We start from the raw sequence: 20,087 nt of genomic DNA, 5'->3' as shown, positions 1-20,087 counted from the left end.
GATACTTTTCAGACTGAAATACTGCACTGTTTACTGCTCTATAAAGCTGTAAATATTTCCATATTGTTATTTTATGCAGAAAATATCTTAAAATTGTTTTATATTCTAAATAGCATATGCACTAATACAGTATCACCACTTTGACCAACTACAACCATAAAATGCTACTTGGACGAATGAGCATGGATCAGCTGAACTAATAAATAATGTACAATAATCATGTTGGAGCATTACTTACTCTTTTACTTCTGCAATATTCTGAATGCAGGACTTTTACTTTACTTTTACGTAATGGAATATTGTGATGTTTCAACTTTGACTTTGTCAATGGGTTTCAGCGTAATCAATAATCTAAATAAATCCATATCTAAAGTAATTTCTGCCGATCACTGATCCAAACTGATCTGTTGGCTTTTGTCAAATCAGAGTGCAAAAAATCAAAAATAAATCCAGCTTGCGATCACAGACGAAACTGTACACACTTAGGGAAAACTTACTTAAAAAATGTATTGCAGATACATTACCAATGAACTTTCTGTTGATTGACTGATCGACCCATAGTGGACCCGGTCATTTCAACCCTGCAGAACTTTGCGTAATCACAGCATATAAAGAGCTCCATAAACACTAAGTTTGAGGACATATTGTGGCTGAGGCCTTGAGAAATACCAGGATGTGGAGTGTGTGCTCTGTTAACATTCTGCGATGGTGGCTGCAGGAAACTGATCTCCCCTGCAGTCCCACATTGTCAGCTATACAGACATACTCCACGGTGACACCTCTGATAATCAAAGCTTTGTCTGGGTCTTAAAAGGACGTACTTGAACAACAGCGAGACCAGAGGCCCTCTTTGCTGTAATGGCCTTTGGACATCAATATTTAAATCTTACATCTCTGTTGTGATTAGAATGCTTGCCTTTCTCTGTTTTTTTTTCTTCTTCACCCCCTCGCTCCTGAAACAACAAGGTGGGGGTGAAAAAAGGCTTAAATCGATGATCTTTGAGTCTAAACTAGATTCCTAAGCAGTTTGCCACTCTCAGCAGCAAGATAAGATAAACTCTCTTTGACCTAAGAGATGAAGTTGCCATGACGATCAGGGAGTCCACTTTCTCTATTGATATTTTGCTGATGTAACAACAAATGGAACTAGATCCTGCTCTTGATAATGGTGATTAATTAATACCGATATTGATCCCTACAAGCAAGAGACAAGGCTATTAACTTAAAGCAGACTGAAAGTCAATTGTTACCCGGGGGCTCAGTGGGCATCATTGATATAAAATCTAACTAAACAGAGAGGAATATGGCTGAGGACAGAAAAAAAATAAATAAATAAATACACATGAACACAGTCAGCAGCTCAGAGCACAATTTGTTTTTGATCCGCACATATTTCTAAAATTAACATTTTGTTCACACTGACAACAGTTACACAGCCTGAATGAAAACACAATGCTGACAGCTTGAACCAGCGGTTATTGGAATAATAGCAGTGGAATTCAGGAAAGAGGAAGATAAAGAGGAAGCTGCGTGAGGAAGTGACCTCCACCTTTGCAGCCACCCTGCCCACATTTCACACTGCTGTCCAGGCACTGCGAGCTGCAGCGACAGAGAGGGCAGGATTAGGCACCGTCAGTCCATCCACTGCCAACCCCAGCTCATCACACACATCACACAGCACAGTTTTTCAACAAAGGAAAACAGCAGCTGCCATACATTCCTCTCCCTATAGCAGAGAAAAAAGCCTGTGATATAAGCAAGTAATAGCTGCACTACACGAGCACAAAGCCTTTCATTATACGGAGGAAAAAAAAAAACATTTTACTTTAGACACAACAGGAAAAAACATTACAAGGAGATGACATTCATCTGCATTGTTGTTTTGTGTCAAAAGTGAGGAGGCAATTGGGGATCCTTCAGCTAAGACGAGGCAACGGCACAAGCTGTTATTGGCAGGGAACAGATGTTTGAGGGAAAGTTGGCATTCAACAACCATTCTTCTTCTGACAGAAATCAACAAGAGAAACACAAGAGACACGGCGTGATTGTCACCCAATGAAAGAGAGACCCTTAAATATACAGGGAGGCTGGCATGCAAACACTTTTTTTTGATTTTACACCCCCAAAACATCTGACTGCCATCGTTTGCGGGCCAAGGGTGAAACGCAAGTGTATACGACTTCCCCCAGCATCAGCACTCTTTCTTTCCATATGCGAGAGAAGAAGCAGAGCTGAGCTAAGTTGTAGGAAATATGGATGAGGAGTCTGCTCCCTGAGAAAAAAACACAGCAACAACAACCAAAAAAAAAAAAAGAAAAATGTCAAACTAACAGCTCTGATCCCTCTGCTAAAACACATAGCCACATGCTCATCGCACAAACTGTACATGCACAAATGTATACACAAGCAAACATACAGACAAATTCAGATACAGGGTTTTGGCAGTCAATTCAGTAAACACTCCCCTTATCCCTTACTACTGTAATCTGCCTCTGATAAATGCCCCTCAAAGATAGAAATGTCACCTGATATGATAAACAGTGTTCTGACGTTACATAAAGTGGCCTTATGCTAAGGAGTTGGAGAGATTAACTGTAGAGCAGAGATGGAAAAAATGGTTGCTACGATAAAAAGCAGATTTTTAGCTCGAGCACAGAGGCTTGCTTGGCTGTAGTTCAGCTCCAAACTGACTAGTTCAGGAATTATTATTATTATTATCATTATAATCCAAGGGTTGTATGCACAATGCATTGGATTTAAGCTAACGTAAAGGTCAGTGCATTCTGTTGCAGGAAACAATTACAACCAAATAACACCCAGGCTTCTGCATTAAATGTTTTTTTCTCCTGCATCATATTCCTCAAAGGCCATAATATGAAATATATCAGTGAGACAATGCATCTACGGAAATGGGATGGGGAAAAGCAATATTTACCACAACATCCCTGGCCCCTGTTCCAGCTGCTTCCACATGGTATTATAGGTAAGAATTAAATATAAAAAAAAGAGAAATAACTGTACACCACAGTGGACCAGCTTTACAGATGTGAGATCACTATCGCTATCACAGATTAGGTATTTTGACAGTGTGACACAGTGGTGAGCTCTGGGGACTTGAGCACTTGCCGCTCGGGTGCTATACACAAACTTACAGTAAAAGAGCAGTATAATCACTACAGTATGGTGCTTGATTCTGGTTGGACAGAGTCGAGTGAAAGAGCCAAGGGAAGCAACATGAATTCTCAGACGGTCCATATGGTGAAGACAACAGTAAAGGGGGGAGAACACTAAGTCAGTTTAATAAGCACATTTGACATTAGATGTCCGCACATGGCCTCTGAGGGCCGCTTCAATATGTTCCCATAAACACTGGTGGAGGCACGCTCCCTACATCATCCAGATTCCCCTTTACGCCGTGAAACTTTGGGGGGCAATTTTACAGAAAAATTACTCTGAGGGTCCTGGTTTCAATTCAGCCTGTTCATATCTTTCCTTCCTATTAAGCATCAAAATGTTCTCCTCTCAGTACGAATAGAGGTATGGACACCACCAGCAGCCGGGGAGAGACGAAGGAGAGGGGGGGGTACGTGTGTGTGTGTGTGTGTGTGTGTGTGTGTGTGTGTGTGTGTGTGGAAGGAGGTTGGGGGGACGAGGGGGGAGGAGGAGGAGGAGGAGGACAGGGAGGAGAGGAGGGAGGGAGAGGAGAGGATAGAGGGAGCTTGGTGGAATTCACACATCATATTACAGCAGCTAATCGCAATCCGCAGAGCATCAGCGATATTTTCATCATTCCTGTCAAATTCTACTGACCTGCCTTGGAACAGCTAACAATCTGGGCAATTTATTGGCATATTGGCACGGGGTGATAAGGCTAAAAACAACAGCAGCTAGCAGCTGGCCCTGGGAGATGAGCTGATAACATTGATATGTGCTCCCACACAAAACACCTCCACCACTATCTCCTCTTTCTATCAAACTCTTATTACAATAAAAGTGTATAGGGGTTTTTCGCTTTCTTAGAAAAAGCAACAAGGGGAGGGGGATACAGGAGGGGGGCCCAGGAATATATATTTATATATATATATATATAAAAAAAAATCAGATGTAACGTTTCGCAGAAAAAAAACAAGGGGGGAAAATACATAATTTATCACTGTATTATCGGGATATCCAGGCAGCCTAATCAAGGAGCACTGAGTGACTATTTTTTGCCTTATCATCCAAAGTGGTGGAAACGGAGAAGGAATTATCAGCCAGCTGCAGATTGCTGGGCTGGAATTTTAATGGTAATAATCGGGTTTCTGATGGTATATCTTCTCTGCTTATCTTTCCCATTATCTGGCCTTATCTCCCCAGTCATCGGAGCAAATTAATGGTGCTCTTTCAGCATCGCCTTTTTATCACCGCTCAGAGAGCACCCAAGGGGAAAGAATAAGCAAAATATTAAAATACTGCATAAATCACAATTTTAGATAACGGCCCAATGTATGCAGGGGAGGGGTGGGGGGAGGTAGGGGGGGCTGCGCCCAACAACCTTTTTGTCCTTTAGAATGACTGTCTGTGCTGACTTTCTGTGCAGTGTGCCTCCTCGGCCTTTTTTCCCAGAGTTCCCGGGGTATAGAGGAGAGGATCTAGGCTCCCCGTGACCTTTCTGTTTCTAACTAGAGCTTGATTATACAGTACGGCTGCACACCGGCTCAGTATTAACAAGATCTTACACATGACATACTAATTCACACAAGGCCGGGTCACAGTGACGAAAGCGTTACCACGAACGTTCGACGTTCCTTTGCTCAACAACAAAAATTTGGATGCTACGATGGGATTGGTCCAAAGATGAGTGGGCCTATCACGTCATGTGGTGTCGTGCTTCTTTGTTGATTAGAAATGGTTGCGGTGTTTACGGTGGATGCCAGCGAAATAAAAACAGAAAAATGAACTCAGAGATTTTTAACATAAAAGTTGTTTGTTCAAAATAATAATTTCTCTTCTCCCAGTAGAGTTTAAGAGAACTGTACTGTACCAACATCTCTGAACTGTGTGGGTAATATGTGGATTTATCCATAAAATATTAAAAACAATGTGTTTTCCAGTAAAAACTATGATTGAATTTGACAAAAAAGGTTGTTTTAAAAAATAACCCAAAAAGCTAATTATTTTTAATTAATTGTCATATTAGCAAAATCTACAATGCAGAATTACAAATTAAGATAAATCTTATTTTCTTTGCCTACAAAAAAAAGAAAAAAAATATTACAAAATCCAGACTATAAACAATAACACTGCATTAAAAACTTTAAAAACTTTTTAAGGACATAAATATCAAAGTTTACGTGTAAAGCGATATAAGTAAATAAAAGTGAGCAGTTATAGTTGCGTGGAAATAAAAGCAGGTGACACCAAGTCTCCTCTGTGACTCAGTCTGTCTGACACAAATGTAATAAAAAGCTCTTGTATACCAACACAGCCTCATGAATTCATGCATGTGAGCTCACACACACACATATGCAAACACGCACACACACACGCCTACAGCTACACTTACACACACACACACTCAAGTTTTGCCCTAGTTCTGAATTGTCTTGGAGCCCATATAAACAGTGTGACAGTGACGTCCTACAAACTGCTGCATGTGGTTTGATATTTGATATTTTGACCCCAAACTAACCACAGCAGCACACAGTGGAGAACACACACCACACACACACACACACACACACACACACATCAGCTGTATTTGTAATGTGAGAGTGTGTTTATGCCCATGTGCTTATGTGTGTGTGGGTGTTTGTGCATGAGTATGTGTGTGTGTACATATTTATGAATGATGCACAGGCACGTTAAAAGCATTAAAAATATTTAAAGTTGTGTTAAAACCTTTTTCTAAAAAATATTCAATTTGACTAAAAATGCAGCAGAAATGTGAACATGACACACTTCTGAATAAATGCAGGCCACCAGGTTACACTTCATTAAAATACCCTGCGTTAAAAACAAATAACACTGCTCTATATTTCTATTTCTGGGGCGAAGTCGTTTAAAATGTTCATCTATATTTGAAAAGCAAATATGAGGAAAGTGTGTAGCTGAGAGGGAAGGTGAACTCTGGTCCCCAGAGCAAAGCCTCACTTCAAGTCAATTAAAATTAAAAAGATGCTTCAACTGCCTCTGCTGTTTTCCTGCAACAGCACGAGGTGCAACTATCAATCAATATTTATAATCCACTGTTTACAAGCTGCACTGTCAAGTTTGGTAAAAGTGTGTGTGTACATAGCCTATTTGTGTACACCTGCAAGACAGTGTGTGTGTGTGTGTGGGAAAATGGGGAAAATGACGAGTGTGTGAAGGAGTTGGTGTGAGTGTGTATGTGTGTGTGTGTATGAGACACGTGTGTCTGTGTGTCACAAATAAAAACATTTAACAGCAATACAAGTCGGCCTCTAAATCCCAACCTCGTGCTGCAGCTTCACTCTTAATTACCGGCCTGTGATTTATAATTAACGCTGATCAATTGGCACAAATAAAGGTTGTTGGTTTTCTTTCTTTCTTTCTTTTTTCTTTCTTTTTTTTTTGCAGGATAGGAGTCTGCACGTTCAGACAAAGTGATGCACAGATACACAATTTTGGATGGAAACTACAATAGCGTCACATCAAACACACAAAGCAAAAGCAAATAACTTCATTTCGCTACAACTTGGCAGCAGCAGCAGCAGCGACGGTGAAACTTTTTCAGCCAGCAGCACCGTGGGATTTTGGATTCTACATCACATCTTCAAAAACACACACACACATATACACTCACACACACGCTCACACAGTAAATACGTGCAGGAGGGAGACCGGAGAGGAGCGTGTGGACCGTGACAGGCAACACATGAGTGGCGAGAGCTGAGCGCTGCTGCTGAATCGGCTTCACTGTGGTCACTTATCATTACAATATTGTGCAAACTCTAATAAGCTTGGAAACGCGGTGTAGCGGCGAGACAACATCCACACAAAAAAGAAAAAAAAGAAACTTACGTTTGATCTGCCTGGGGTTGCTCTGCTTCCTTCGGGACATGCCTGCTGTGCGGCTGGTCAGTGAATCCAGGTGTAGTACTGACAGATCGATAGGTTTTGGTTCATCCAAGCAGCCGATTTTTGGGGGCTTTTTTTGTCTGATGGAAATTGAGAAAGAAAAAGGAAGAAGAAGAAGAGGAAGAAGGGGGCACCAGTACTTTTTACGCACAAGTCTATCGTTCCGTCTGTCTTTCCTTTATCTTTCTCGTCTCTCTGGCTCTGGCTCTGGCTTTCACTCTCTCTCTCTCACTCTCTCTCTCTCTCTCTCTTTCTCCCTCACACACACATACACACCCTCTCTCTGTGTGTGTGTCGCTCTCTCTCTCTCTCGCTCCCTCTCTCTGTCGCTCTCTCGCTCTCTCTCTCACACACACACACTCTTTCTCAGCACCGTTCTCCGTGATGAGGCTGCACTTCGACGCGATCCGCACGGACTGACTGGGGAGGTGAAAGCGTTTCGCGCTTTTGTTTGAAGATAACGTTTGTTCCTCCCCGGGTACCGTAGCCGCGCGGCTTCGTGAACTTCACTTGATCCACAATTACTTTAACTCCCACTAATTAATTAGCGTCCCCTCTACCCCCCCACCACCCCCCTACATCCCCTAATTAGCGCCTGTGTTTTTTGGGGTAAATATCAACAGAGATGGAGACAAACTGCCGCTCCAGCCGTGATCTTCAAGGAGCATCATCACACTGACAACACAAACAAACACATTTGCACAACACATTCAGGTAAAACTGTGTCTCACGCCTTTTTTCTTTATGACCCTGCTGCTTTAACATGTAGATGTTAACATGCAACAAAACAGGGGGGGGGGGTGATAAAGAGAGAGCTCCCCCACCCCCCACCTCCTACCCACCACCACAGCCTAACAGGGTAATTTACAGTACTGTGATCCTGCTGGACAAAATGTGAAGCCATACTGGTTAAACACAGTAGTCCACTTTCTGCTTGGCTACTCATTTTCCCATGATGCACCCTGAGAGTTGATCATGAATTGAGATACTGTGACTTCAGATGACTTGACCTCTTGGACAAAAGCTGGATCAGGTGTCTCCTGTCTACATTTCTTTTTTTTTTCTTTTTTTTTTAAAACACACACAACAACTCTCTGCACCTCACAGTTATAAATATGTTTGACCTTTTGTTGTGAAATATTCAATTTGATACACGTTGAATTTCCAGGAGAAAATGCTTTTTTCCCCTTCTGTTTATATATCAATATTTGATAGACTGCCGATCACAACGTGAGCAGCTCCACTTGGCTACAATTAGTCTGCCTATAGGGACGAGAAAAATATTCAGAATTTTTTTTTTTTTTTTTTTTGAGAGAGCGAGAGAGAGAGGGCTTCAAATCATTCAGATTTTGACTGCCATGTTCTGAATAGTTGCCCAAACTGGAAATCACTCCTCTCAATTAGCCAGTTGGACTGCCAAGGAAGACAAGCAAGTGGCCTGTGAAATTATCTTGTAACCCAATTCCACAACTTTGGAATGGAGTCTGAAACTACAGAATAATTTATGTGGCAGACGGGTCAGCGGCGGTTCACCTTGAGGAAAGCATCTGTCTTGCGAGCCTCCTCAGTTTGTCTCTTCCTCCTGTCCTCTGGTGGCTAAAGTTTTTCTGTCTTTCTTTATTTATTTCGCTCTTTCTTTCTTTCTTCTTTCCTCCCTCCTCACATACAGTACAGCTTTGGTCAGGATCCAAACACGGTGATGTCATGGGATAGTGACAGCCACGAACGGTGAATCATTTCATTATCTCAGCCTCCTCACACCAGTGCACACCCTTTTTCTCTGAAGGAATGAGGGAACGATGATCTATTCAAAACAAAGAAAAACTGTTTGATGAAAAAAAAAAATGAAAGTGAAGATTTAGTTACACAATCATTAGATAAACTCTGGGCTAGATTGCAACTTATTAGATGGTTAAAAATGAAGCAAATCCCACACACTCCAAAACTACCACACTAAAAACAGCCATAAATAGCGTTTCACTGGCCATATTAGGAACCCAGCACCAAAATTAATAATGATTTGTGGTAAGAGCAACAACATAGTGAGAGAGGAGAGTCAAATTGCCAGCTGAAGATTAATTTAACGCCACTCCTAAATCCTCTGAGACTGGAGCATGGTTCTTCTCTGCCGTTCCTGAGCCCCAGTGGCTTGTTTGAAGCCATCTTTGATTGACAGGTACAAATCTGCGAGAGGAAGAGAAAGCTCTTTTTTCACTGCTTGGACCAGATGGTTGTGATAATTAACATGATACTGTTTCCATCGCAGGGGAAATCACTGACACAAGGTTGGTCATATTAATAGGTTAAGGTATACTGTATGCTGTGGAGATGCGGCGCAGTGCACCCACATAATCTGATTACAGGGGGAAAGGGTGATTTAATGTGCTAAATCATTTGATTAGAACTGCCAAGTCACATTTGGGGAATGCCATTCAGTGTGAGGGCAGTGGAGGTGGGCTGTCCGGTGGCTCCGTCATGTTCATTCTTAAGAAAAACATGTTTCACATTCACAGTAGTAAGTTCTTCTACATTACACTTGTGTTATACCGTGTCAGCAGGTGAATGACCTGTGTATGTCTTATCCTTCATCCCTACCTCTGTGTCACGACTGAACAAAAAGTAGGTTGAGGTAGTCTACACTGCCAGTGTTGCCTTCTTTTTAGGTTATCAGTTAAAATTTTAATTTAACAATTTTTATTACTACTTGGTTTTTACTATTTTATCTTACTAATGATTGATTTGTGCAATGAAATGTGCTGTTTCCCATTACTTGAACTCAAAATGCACTGATGCATGCCTATTGTTGTTTCTTGCTGCTATATTTACAGTAACTGTCTGTGACTACTGTTCTGTTGTAGCCTGTCCTGTGGTTTTAATGGTAGCCTACCTATGCACCATGCACTTCACGCCCAAGTCAAATTTCCCTGAAAGGGACAATAAAGTACATCGTACTCTTACATCTTACTAATCCAGAGATGCTAAATATTTTGTGATACTAAAATTCTGAAATTAAATGATGAGGTTTTGTTATACATTGACCACTTTCCAATCAGATCAACCTGATTGATATTGATGTTCATCACTATTTCTTTAGTTTCAGTTGGATTTTACATTGAACTTAAACACTGTTGCTGCACCATGCACTATAGGTGGCATGGTGCACAAACTCATCATTTATAGTCTTTTCTAACCTACTTTTCTAATAATATAGCAAAGATCTACAAAAAAAATACTTGGGGGGTTAAGAGGCAGCTGCACCTTACTGTATAGTCCATGTCTTTTAAAACACTGCAGCAATATTAATATTTACTCTAAGACTCTTCCCTTGACTCTGGAAAAAAAAACACAACAGCCCTTGCTTTCAATATCATAAAATATGAGACTATTGAATTGGTACAAAACCTTAAAATTATGGAACATTATTCACACGGCCACCAAATCCCACAGCGAGCCTGGGAGAAGCAGTTACTCTACCAGAAATATGGAAAATGTAATAATAATAAAAAAAGATGCATCCTGTTGACCAAATATTCAAGCCATTCCTGCTTTCTATTCTTTGTTCTGTACAACGCATTGAACATTTTTTTGACGTGTTTATCTCTATAGTAGCCTGTACCTTGTAAAGGCAGGAGCTCCTGAAGGTTAGAGGAAAATAACCTGCTTTCTGTACATATAACGCACAAAGATCCATTTCTTTTCAGTTTCTCAGAACACATACCGTATTTATGTTATATGTACTGTACAGTAAATTGATACACTGGAAAGGGCTGATATACAGACAGGCTTGTTGTCCAAATATGGAAAATGTGCTTTATTACCATACATTTAATTGTTATAAATCCCATAAAGGAAGAATAAAATAAATATTTTATTGGAGCGAGAGTTTAAGGACCTTCCTGTGTCCTCGCAAAAATATTTTACCCTCCCTTCATCCAAATAAAAAAAAAAATCATAACCTCCCCTCTCTACCTGACCCCCACCGCTCCTGTTCATTTCCCTTCCTCACCTAAATGTCATGCGATCGTGTAGTAACAAGGTAACAGTGCAACAATTAGTCAACACTTTTACTTCTTAAATTATCTAATTGTGCCATAACCCTGAACAGGTGTTCACTGTTGTTAAAAGTAAAAAAAAGAAACAGTGTTATCCTGGTACTGTGTTAATTTTATAACAATCCTGAATTGAATTATTGGCACAATAACAGCAGCCTTCCTCTTGCACTGTTTAGGTGAGCTGCTCTGCTGACTGAGTAATATCTCAGGGTGTCTGGCATGACAAATTACTGGGCTGATTTCTTTAAGGGAACACACATGTCCAGTGGCGCTGGGAGTGACAGCCATCGTTTGGACAGGAACTCCATCCTTAAAGAGCAGCCTCAGCAGCTCAACTTGGACATCAGTGTTATGAGTTTTGCCGGCTGTGGTGTCACCCTCTGGCTGTTGGGGATTGGTTTGTCTCCAGAGGATGTGAGGTCCATGTGTGTGTGTGTGGTGTAAAGTGATGTTGGGTGAGTAAGGGGGGTGGCACATACTGTATATATATATGTGTTCAGCTCTTTGGGTAGAAAACAGAAAGTTGTTCAGTATAAACTCCAAACTGTACAATATTTATACAGTATTGCTATATTTTATATTTTTGCTTAATATCCCACAATTCTCTAAGTTTTCTATTCAAGCATGTGTCCTTGAATGGCCCCGGCTTTACCAAAGCACTGAAAGCACTCGTCCACATGACAAAACTCCACATTATTCTGATTCATGACTTTTAATAGCTGTGTTGTTGAGTTGCTGTCGTCTGTCCTGTGTAAGATGCTGGTGTTGGTGCTGGTTGTGGCTCAACGCTCCAGCTCTCCACCACCCCCACCCCTCCACCAACACCCCCTCCACCCCTGTCGATCCAGCCAGCAGCTCCAGCAGCAGTGAGCAAACAGATGTCTGAGAGAGTGCCCACTCCGCTGGCCGAGCTGCCAAAACCACCCGCGGCCCTGGAGGCCTCAGCGCCAGCTCTTTCCAGGGAGGCTTCGCTCTCCGCACCACCATCCAGTGCCCCCCTTTCCCATCTCCTTCCCCAACCCATCCCTTCCATTTACCAGGAGAGATATAAAATGTGCAGTGCACTCCGAAAACAAAGCATCAACAAAAAAACGACGAGACCTTCAAAAAAAAAAAAAAAAAAAGACTAAAAATAAAATAAATAAAAATGCCACACAACCTCAAAACATCTTAAGATTACACCAAAAACGTTCGAGTCCATGGAGGGGATGAAAATGCTAAAAGAGGGTGGGATAAACAAACTATGCTCCTCCCAATGGGAGTGTGCAAATCTGTAAATAAAGCCTTTTTGTAGAGGAAGAGGAGGAGGAGGAGGAGGAGGAGGAGGAGGAGAGAACCACGGGGCAGTATATTCTTACTGCTAATCACACTGTCTTTTTATGTGGTCAAAAGCTGAGATTGTAACGCCTCCAGGGGATAACCAGCCCTTTATGGATTAAAATCATAAATATCCCTTCTTGTTGCAAGGAGCTCATTTCTTAAAATAATAGTGTTGCATTATTAAGAGAGGGGAAAATTGTTCTGACGGTGGGAGGTGAGGGAATGCAGCCTGTGGAGTGAATGAATGAATGAATACATGAATGAGTGATGGACATTACCCCGAAATGACCTTATGATAGTCAAATCTGATATCCACGAGGAGATTTACAGACTCCATTTCTACTGTAAAATTGTAATTTTAATAATATCTTTATAAATATATAATTCACAAATAAATGAAAAGTCACAGAAATTGATCGGATGTCACTTCTCCGCAGTATTTACTTTTTAGCCTTTAGGGCCTCGAACACAGGTGAATGTGTGAGATGGATTTGATCTGAGTTAATGTTAATGTAATGTGAAAAATAAGTCAGTTTTCAGATGTGTTAACTGCATAATACTGAATGTTTTATAATTATCATTCATTTGTGATAAAGTGAATATAATCCCTGCGTATTAATGAATGAAGTGTTTTTTGTTTTTGTGTCATCCAGCTATTCCCAGGCTGCATGGACAAATTACAGTACATTATATTACATCCACAGAAAACTGGCCTAAAATTAACAAAATCAACTCATATATCACTGAAACATACATTTATTCTACTGCAAGGAAGGGGAAAAAGAGTAAATAGAAATAGCTTTGGCTTTTGAGACAGTCAAACATGAATTTCTCATGAATCATCATAGTTTGCAAAGAAAAAGCCACTTTCTGCTTGTCATGCAACACTTAATTCATCCAATCTGTTTTTTCCCCCCCTGAATATTGAATGTAACAACCTCACTGACCAGAGGAAGAGCACTTCTAAAGATCTTTGGCCTCTAAATGAGCCGGGTTTTTCTATTTTTCTTCTTCATTGATATTCATAATTTCTGGTATCTGTCTTTTAGACTTGCACCATTCAGGTTAAACCATAGTGTTAGTCCTTTGCTGCTGTCTAATATGTGCAGTGCATTGTAAGTGAGAGTATATCTCACAGCAGTGATCGTGTCCATGTTTCAATATATCACTGTTTGTATGTAAGTCAGAGGTTTGTATGCCAAGTGTCCAAATAACATATTCCCTGCTTTAGACACGAGCACCTCATGTGTTTTGACATCCTGTGATTTAATATTATTCATTTTTTATGAGGTCAAGTAAATTATATTTGATATGTGTAGCTGATTTCCCCCCCTTTTCCTGTATGTGCATGAGTAACTGAAGACCCACATCTTAACGCAGCATTATAATACAGTCTCTTGATGTATTTTATAAGTGTGTCTGCTGGTTTATTACATATGCAGAGGCATCAGTGCACAGCAAAATGGAAAAATGCATCAATATATTCACAGAAAGGCAGGCCGTAGACAGCTCAGAAAATAAATCTACATCTGCCAGGCTCCATGCAAACAGCAGAGCCATTCTTAATGGTGAAACCATCGATGAAAACAGATAAAAATATTAAATATTCAGACATTCCTTTCACCCAGTATCAAAAGCGTCCAGATGTGGGAAGCTGAAGTTGTTATCATGAAGCCAACGACAGGCATTGAAAGAAATTCCTCTGAATTTTCAACCATATAAAAGTATTTTATGGCATGCAAATAAATGGTAATTTTTGACTATGGAGAAAAAAACATGCCAATAAACCCTATCATTTGGGACTAAAACTCCACAAACAGGAGACACTTTCAATTTGCTTTGCCTGTCTCCCCGCGTTAGATGCTTGCGATTGCCGCGAAATTAATCCATTTAACAATCTGTGGCTTAAATTTGAGGATTTCCAGTTTTTTTAGAATATCAATAAGTTCCAATTGAAGAGAGGATTCTTTTGCAATTCAGGCATGTGCAGGCGATAACGGCAGAGTTGGCATGAAGAGAGGCAAAGATGGATTAATTATGCAGAGAACATGGAAATTCTGCTTATCATCGCTTAGCAAAGGAGCCCAGCTCACATAATCAGAAAACGAGGATGAAAAAAAATAACAATGCAATGGCACCTTCCAGCCCATCATCTTACAAGTTAGATTTTTCCTGTAATTAAAAAGTAACATACAATTATATTCATATCTCATATGCAGACTATGAGTGGGTGTATACTAAATAATTGCATTGGGATATAAGGGCTGAAGTGAAAGAAAAAAAAAACCAGATGGATGGAAAGAGAAGTTTAAAAAAAATAAAAAATCTTGTTTCACAGGGGTATAGCTCCCCTGGGTTGGATTGAACTACTTAGAAACAGAAAACTTAAATTATCTTTGGAAAGCAAACAAAGACAAAGGCTAAAGAGAGAAGACAGAAGCTACTGTATATTTACTTAGTTATGTTTTTGAAATGTGCTCTTGGTGCATTTTGCAAACAAGAATAATAATGTCTAAAGGCAGTTCTGCTAAATCCCCTCTGAGGATGTATGATATGGAAAGATATATGCTGCATTTTGTTTCTCATTTCATGTCGTCTTTAGATTTCACCATCACAGTTGTGCGTTCCAGGGTGTCGAGGAGCTGTGTTCAGCCTGCCAGTTCTGTGAGCTGCAGCTAATATGTGCTGGGCTTATGCTTGCATTTCTCTTATTCCTTAAAGACGAGCAGATTAAACTGTTAATGTTGTAGTTGATTACAAACAGGCGAGAGGTTTAAAGCCGTCTTTTCTGGGACACCTCTGGTAGGGAGAAAAAAAAACACACACACAACACTGTGCAGGGAGGTCAAAGGTTAATGCCATAGCTGCTACAGCTGCAGATGCATCCATCAGATGATAGGAGAGGTTTTCGCTTACAATTGTAAAATATAAAAATCATGCACAAAAAAAATCTCCTGCCGCTTACATGCTATCTCTTTCTAACATCTGGCTAATTAGACGTACAAGCTCACTGTTGATTTATAATTTTGAAACTTGTATCTTCACAGCACACAGTGACTAAAACGTTATCATGTCATTTCCTAGCAACAACACTTTGGAAGACATAACAGCACCAACAATCATACATAACACAGTGATGTTTCCAATTAGGAAACACAGAACAAAAAACACACAAGAGGCGACATGTTACGTTTCACTCTTATGCTCCATTTTTAAGCCAATACCTCGTCCGAGGCTACACCTCAATCACAGGGGAACAAGAATAGTACAGTATGTACATGAGATTCATTTCACTTCCTGTTCCTGTGCTGGGTTCCCTTCGCAATGCTCTCAGTAAATGATGAACCTACTCCAGCATTTCACCCCATCCTGACTCTTTCAGCAGACCTCAAGAAGCAAATCCCTTGAAACTTCTTGAATCAGTCTTTTTTTCTTTTTTTTATCCGAGATAGCTTTCCAGTTCACTTGCAGATTGCAGCAGCCTTTCAGATGGCACACCTGTTGCTTGAGCCTTGATTTCGCTTTTTGATCAGCAGGCCGTCTGACAAAAGAGGCTGAAGAAGGGGCTGAAGAAGAGGGAGAGGCAAGAAGAAAAGATCCTTATCGAATGCTCTCCACCGGACAATGAATTTTCTCCACCATTCAAATGTATCTGCAGAATGCTTGAGTGATTCATTACAGCAGATTCTGAAGTGTGACAATGGACCTCAGAAATGAGTGATGGTATCTTTTTGCTGATTTCATTTCCCTGATCCTCCTTATCCCCCTGGCCTGTGTACCTCTATTAATTAGAAAGTAGGGATTTCCACTCATCAACTGATGGGTTTCATGCTCTGCTCTGTCACAAATCTCCTGTCCACGCTATCTCTCTCCTCCCAACCCATGCCTGCCTTGGAACGTACAAGACTCCGCTCCGGCTTCAATCTCAGCTGCAAGTCAGGGTGGCTTTGGCGATTCATAAATATTTATAAACCGATTAAGAGAGAATAATAAAGTTATAAGACAGTGGTTGGTTACCCTTGAATAGTGCTGTGGATGACTTCCTGAGGAGAGGGAATGCGATCAAATGTGGCTGAATCCACTCTACTGCTTATTTTTTTGCTGCTGTTTTAGTAGGAGGTTGTTCTTCTTCACTGTTTTGAACATAGAAACCACGAGTTCATTATTTTATTACGCACTTGAGCAACCACATCAAACAATTAGTGATATGAAATGTATAATGATTTGCTGCCATACGGTCAGGGGACTCATAAATATACAGCCAAAGTGCTGCAGGATTGTAAAGTTACAGTACAGCAGGATGACGCAATGCAGAATTTAAAAAAAAAATGGCAATGTCAAGACATTACTGTATAGTTTCTATGATTTTTTGAGAGAGACTTTGTTGTTTGGGTTTCCACATATCTGAATCTGTAACTTATACATTTTTTGCTGGGTTTCTCTACTCTCTTTTTTTCATGTGAAAAAGTGCAGGTCAAAAGTATAAAGAACAAAAAAGTAATCTTTAAAAAAAAAATGAAGTTTTGACTCATTCAGCAGGGGAACATACTCAGGATGGGTTTTTTAAAACAATTGTTTGGAGAGTTTGTCCCAACACTATTGAAGAAGTTCTCACAAAGGTGTTGCACTTGCAGGCTGCTTTGCTTTCACATTCTGTCCAGTTCATCAAACCAGCTCCATGTGGTGCCCAAGTCTGGAGACTCTCTGCTGCTCTTCTATCATGTGAAGCCACAGTCTGGTTCTTTTCTTCTGATGTGTTTTTGGATCATTATCTTGCTGCAGGATGAACCTGAACCTCACCAACCAGCCCGTCTTCCTTTGTTACCTGCCTGTCTCTCACCATTGTGACAGCAGTGTGCAGGACCACTTCCTGTTGGACAGGGTTGTCCTAATAATGCATCAGAGGGTGCAGTAACACAGTTTGTTCCAACACTGCCTTTGTAGACAGATGGGTTGTAAGTCATCAATCTGCAGGAATTGTTTCCATTGACTTTCTTTGATTTCATTTCTTTTCTTTTCTTTTCATCTTTTATTTACCTACCATGTTTACTGCTTACAGTAACTATGTAACATCTAAGTTATTTAAGTGCAGTTATTCACTGGACTTGAGCTGATACAATTTCAATGTGAACTGGAGAAACTGCTTAGGTGTTCTTAAACTTCTGAGTGGTGATTTTTATTTCTTCTCTTCAGGTATTATTTAAACCTAATATGTGGTCTGTTATTGTTTATTAGACGTCACAATGGAGGTGACTAGAAAAGGTTTGATATTACACCTAATTAAGAAACATTCTACATTTTAATGTGTAATCTGAGCTGTATATGAATATATTGGCTGCATCCACAGACAAAGAATTATGCTACATGTTATTAATATATAAGATCCCAGAAAGGTGAAACTTCCTGAGCTCTCATGAACAAATTGTTATACGTAACACAACGATAACAGAAAGATTTTGAGCAATACAGCCACGTTGAATGCCTGGGGTTTCCTGAATATAGCTTATCACACAATATGTCATATATCATGCATAATAATCTATGTGTATATTTTCTATGATAATGAACTTGTACTTTCTCCTGTAGCTTAGGTTAATTGATTTATAGGACTTGTACTCAGAGAATTGGATGCATTTTATATGAACTTGTTTTTTAAGGAAGTGTTGGATGGTTAATTGGGATTTTGAGAATGTGACAAATCTCAGGGCAGCGATTTTCTCCTCAACGAAACATTTCATAAAATACAAAATCAACCCTCACAAGAGAGGAAAAAGTTCTGCTCTGCAAACTCAAAGGCTATATTTGCTATCAGAGCAAATGACACATTGCACAGCTCCCAAAGCACCTCTTGCTTAGGTTTTTAGGGACAGTCTGACTCTTGAAAGTGCCATTAATTATTAATGATACCCAGCACAGCTGAAATGGCCAATTTCCCTGTTGTCTCTATGACTAGAAGGGTGCTTGAGGGCGAAGACCTGCAATTAGCTGTTATATGTGGGTGGCCATTCTAGACAGCATCAACTCTTGTTAGTAGCATGACTGCAGAGGAAAGGAGACTGAACCCCAAGACTAATTATCCTTTCCCTTTCCCTTAAATATGAAGACATTAAAGTTGATTAGTCTTTCTAATTAGGATATGCTTTTTGATACCACTTATGCTTTTTGCTTCTGGCTTTTATGTATGATAATCTCTTTTTTGCATACTCGGCTTCAAAGTTATTCTATTGTAGTCATACACACTGAGAGCACATTTGGGAAAAAGTATGTATTTCTACATGCATGGATTTAATAAATATCCTGAATGAAGTATGTCTGTTTTGTCTCGCAAAAATATTTGGCATTTAGCGGAATGCTTCAGTATGTAAAGACGAGTGAAGCTTCTCAGGAACAAAAGATAGATTGACAATTTACTGCTTGCTTGTCAAAAACACAAAGAAACTAATGCACTCTACACAACAACATAAAATACCTATGAATAAAAATATAGTTATAGACTTGTACATGTTTTGAGTTAACAAGGAAATGAAACCACAAGAGCCACTTAACCCAGGACGCTGCTTTCAAATAACAGCTAAATCTGATATGCCAACCCCTCTCCCCCCTCACAACAGCACACAAGGACATGACTGGGCAGAAAAAGGAGAGTCCTCATCTGTAAGATTAGGTTTGGCAACTCGACTCCTCTCCTCTGGATGTCAGATCAGCAGAGTAAATTATATTGAGATCCTCTCAGAGATGACAGATGAAATCTGTCTCTTTGGGCTTGACGTGGAGCTGCAGGTGATACATGTTATGTGATAAGGTGGTGATGTCACAGCCGCAGGTGGCTCACCCCCCTCCCTCCACCTCCCCCCACGTCCCCTCTACTTGTGTGGAAAATGGCAGCACTGTGAGCGCCTCACAGAGAACTTTTATCTCTCCCCATCTGTGTGGTCTCAGGCGCGATGATCTTGGACTCTTGCCATCTCAACCTTCATGCCATTTAAGAAAAAAAAAAAGAGAGGGGGGATGGGGCGGGAGGATGGAGAGAAAAGAGAACGAGGGAAAGGGAGGGGGTGAAGAAAGCTGTCTGATCCTACTTTTAAGTTTTAGGGCACGCAAGTAGCTGTTTGACATGTTTTATTGGGCATAACGTTATATCTCATTTAATGAAGATGTGAATTCCTTATTTTCTGACACTCTGTCTCATATGGCCTCCTGATTATTTGTGGTAGTTTGCATAATTTAATTGACACTTTAAGGAAACCTTTATTAATGTTTTACTTCATCTGTATTTCAATATGTTTTTGTTTATATGTTGGCGTTGAAAGTCAACTTAAAATGAAAATGAATGAGAAAAGCAATGACTGATCAAATGTATTCATTCTGTTTGGTTAATGTGGGAGTTTTTTTTCTTCTTCTTCTTGCTGATACACTACAAAAACAGTGAAAAAGCCTTTGTCCTCATCAGATGACCTCCATTTATATGTTCTTTTCATAAATGCATCGTAAGCTGGATGCTATTGAACACCAAAGTGTGTAATTTCATTTTTTTCATTCAATTGAATTGTCACTGTTTGTGTTGTTTTGTGTTTTGTACTATGACTTAGAGGTCAGAGAAGGATGCACACTTAGCTATTTCATTGGCTTATTTAT

The 20,087-nt window shown here is 40.1% G+C and overlaps 1 protein-coding gene across 2 annotated transcripts in view; it reads right to left on the bottom strand.

The window, feature by feature from the left end:
• zfpm2a (zinc finger protein, FOG family member 2a) overlaps positions 1-7,502 on the bottom strand; it is a 117,381-nt gene extending 109,879 nt beyond the window's left edge. For both annotated transcript variants that reach the window (XM_085802857.1, XM_085802858.1), the window contains exon 1: positions 7,024-7,502. In XM_085802857.1, coding sequence (XP_085658983.1) covers positions 7,024-7,063 — 40 coding nt within the window. In that variant the 5' untranslated portion in view covers positions 7,064-7,502. The remainder of the gene's footprint in view (positions 1-7,023) is intronic.
• Positions 7,503-20,087: the final 12,585 nt, after the last annotated feature.

The sequence above is a fragment of the Trachurus japonicus genome, chromosome 16 (assembly GCF_045865225.1).
Source record: "Trachurus japonicus isolate A0001 chromosome 16, Traja_1.0".
In the NCBI taxonomy this organism is placed as follows: domain Eukaryota; kingdom Metazoa; phylum Chordata; class Actinopteri; order Carangiformes; family Carangidae; genus Trachurus; species Trachurus japonicus.
Note: the sequence above shows the minus strand (reverse complement) of the source record. Positions and strands in the feature narration are given on the sequence as shown.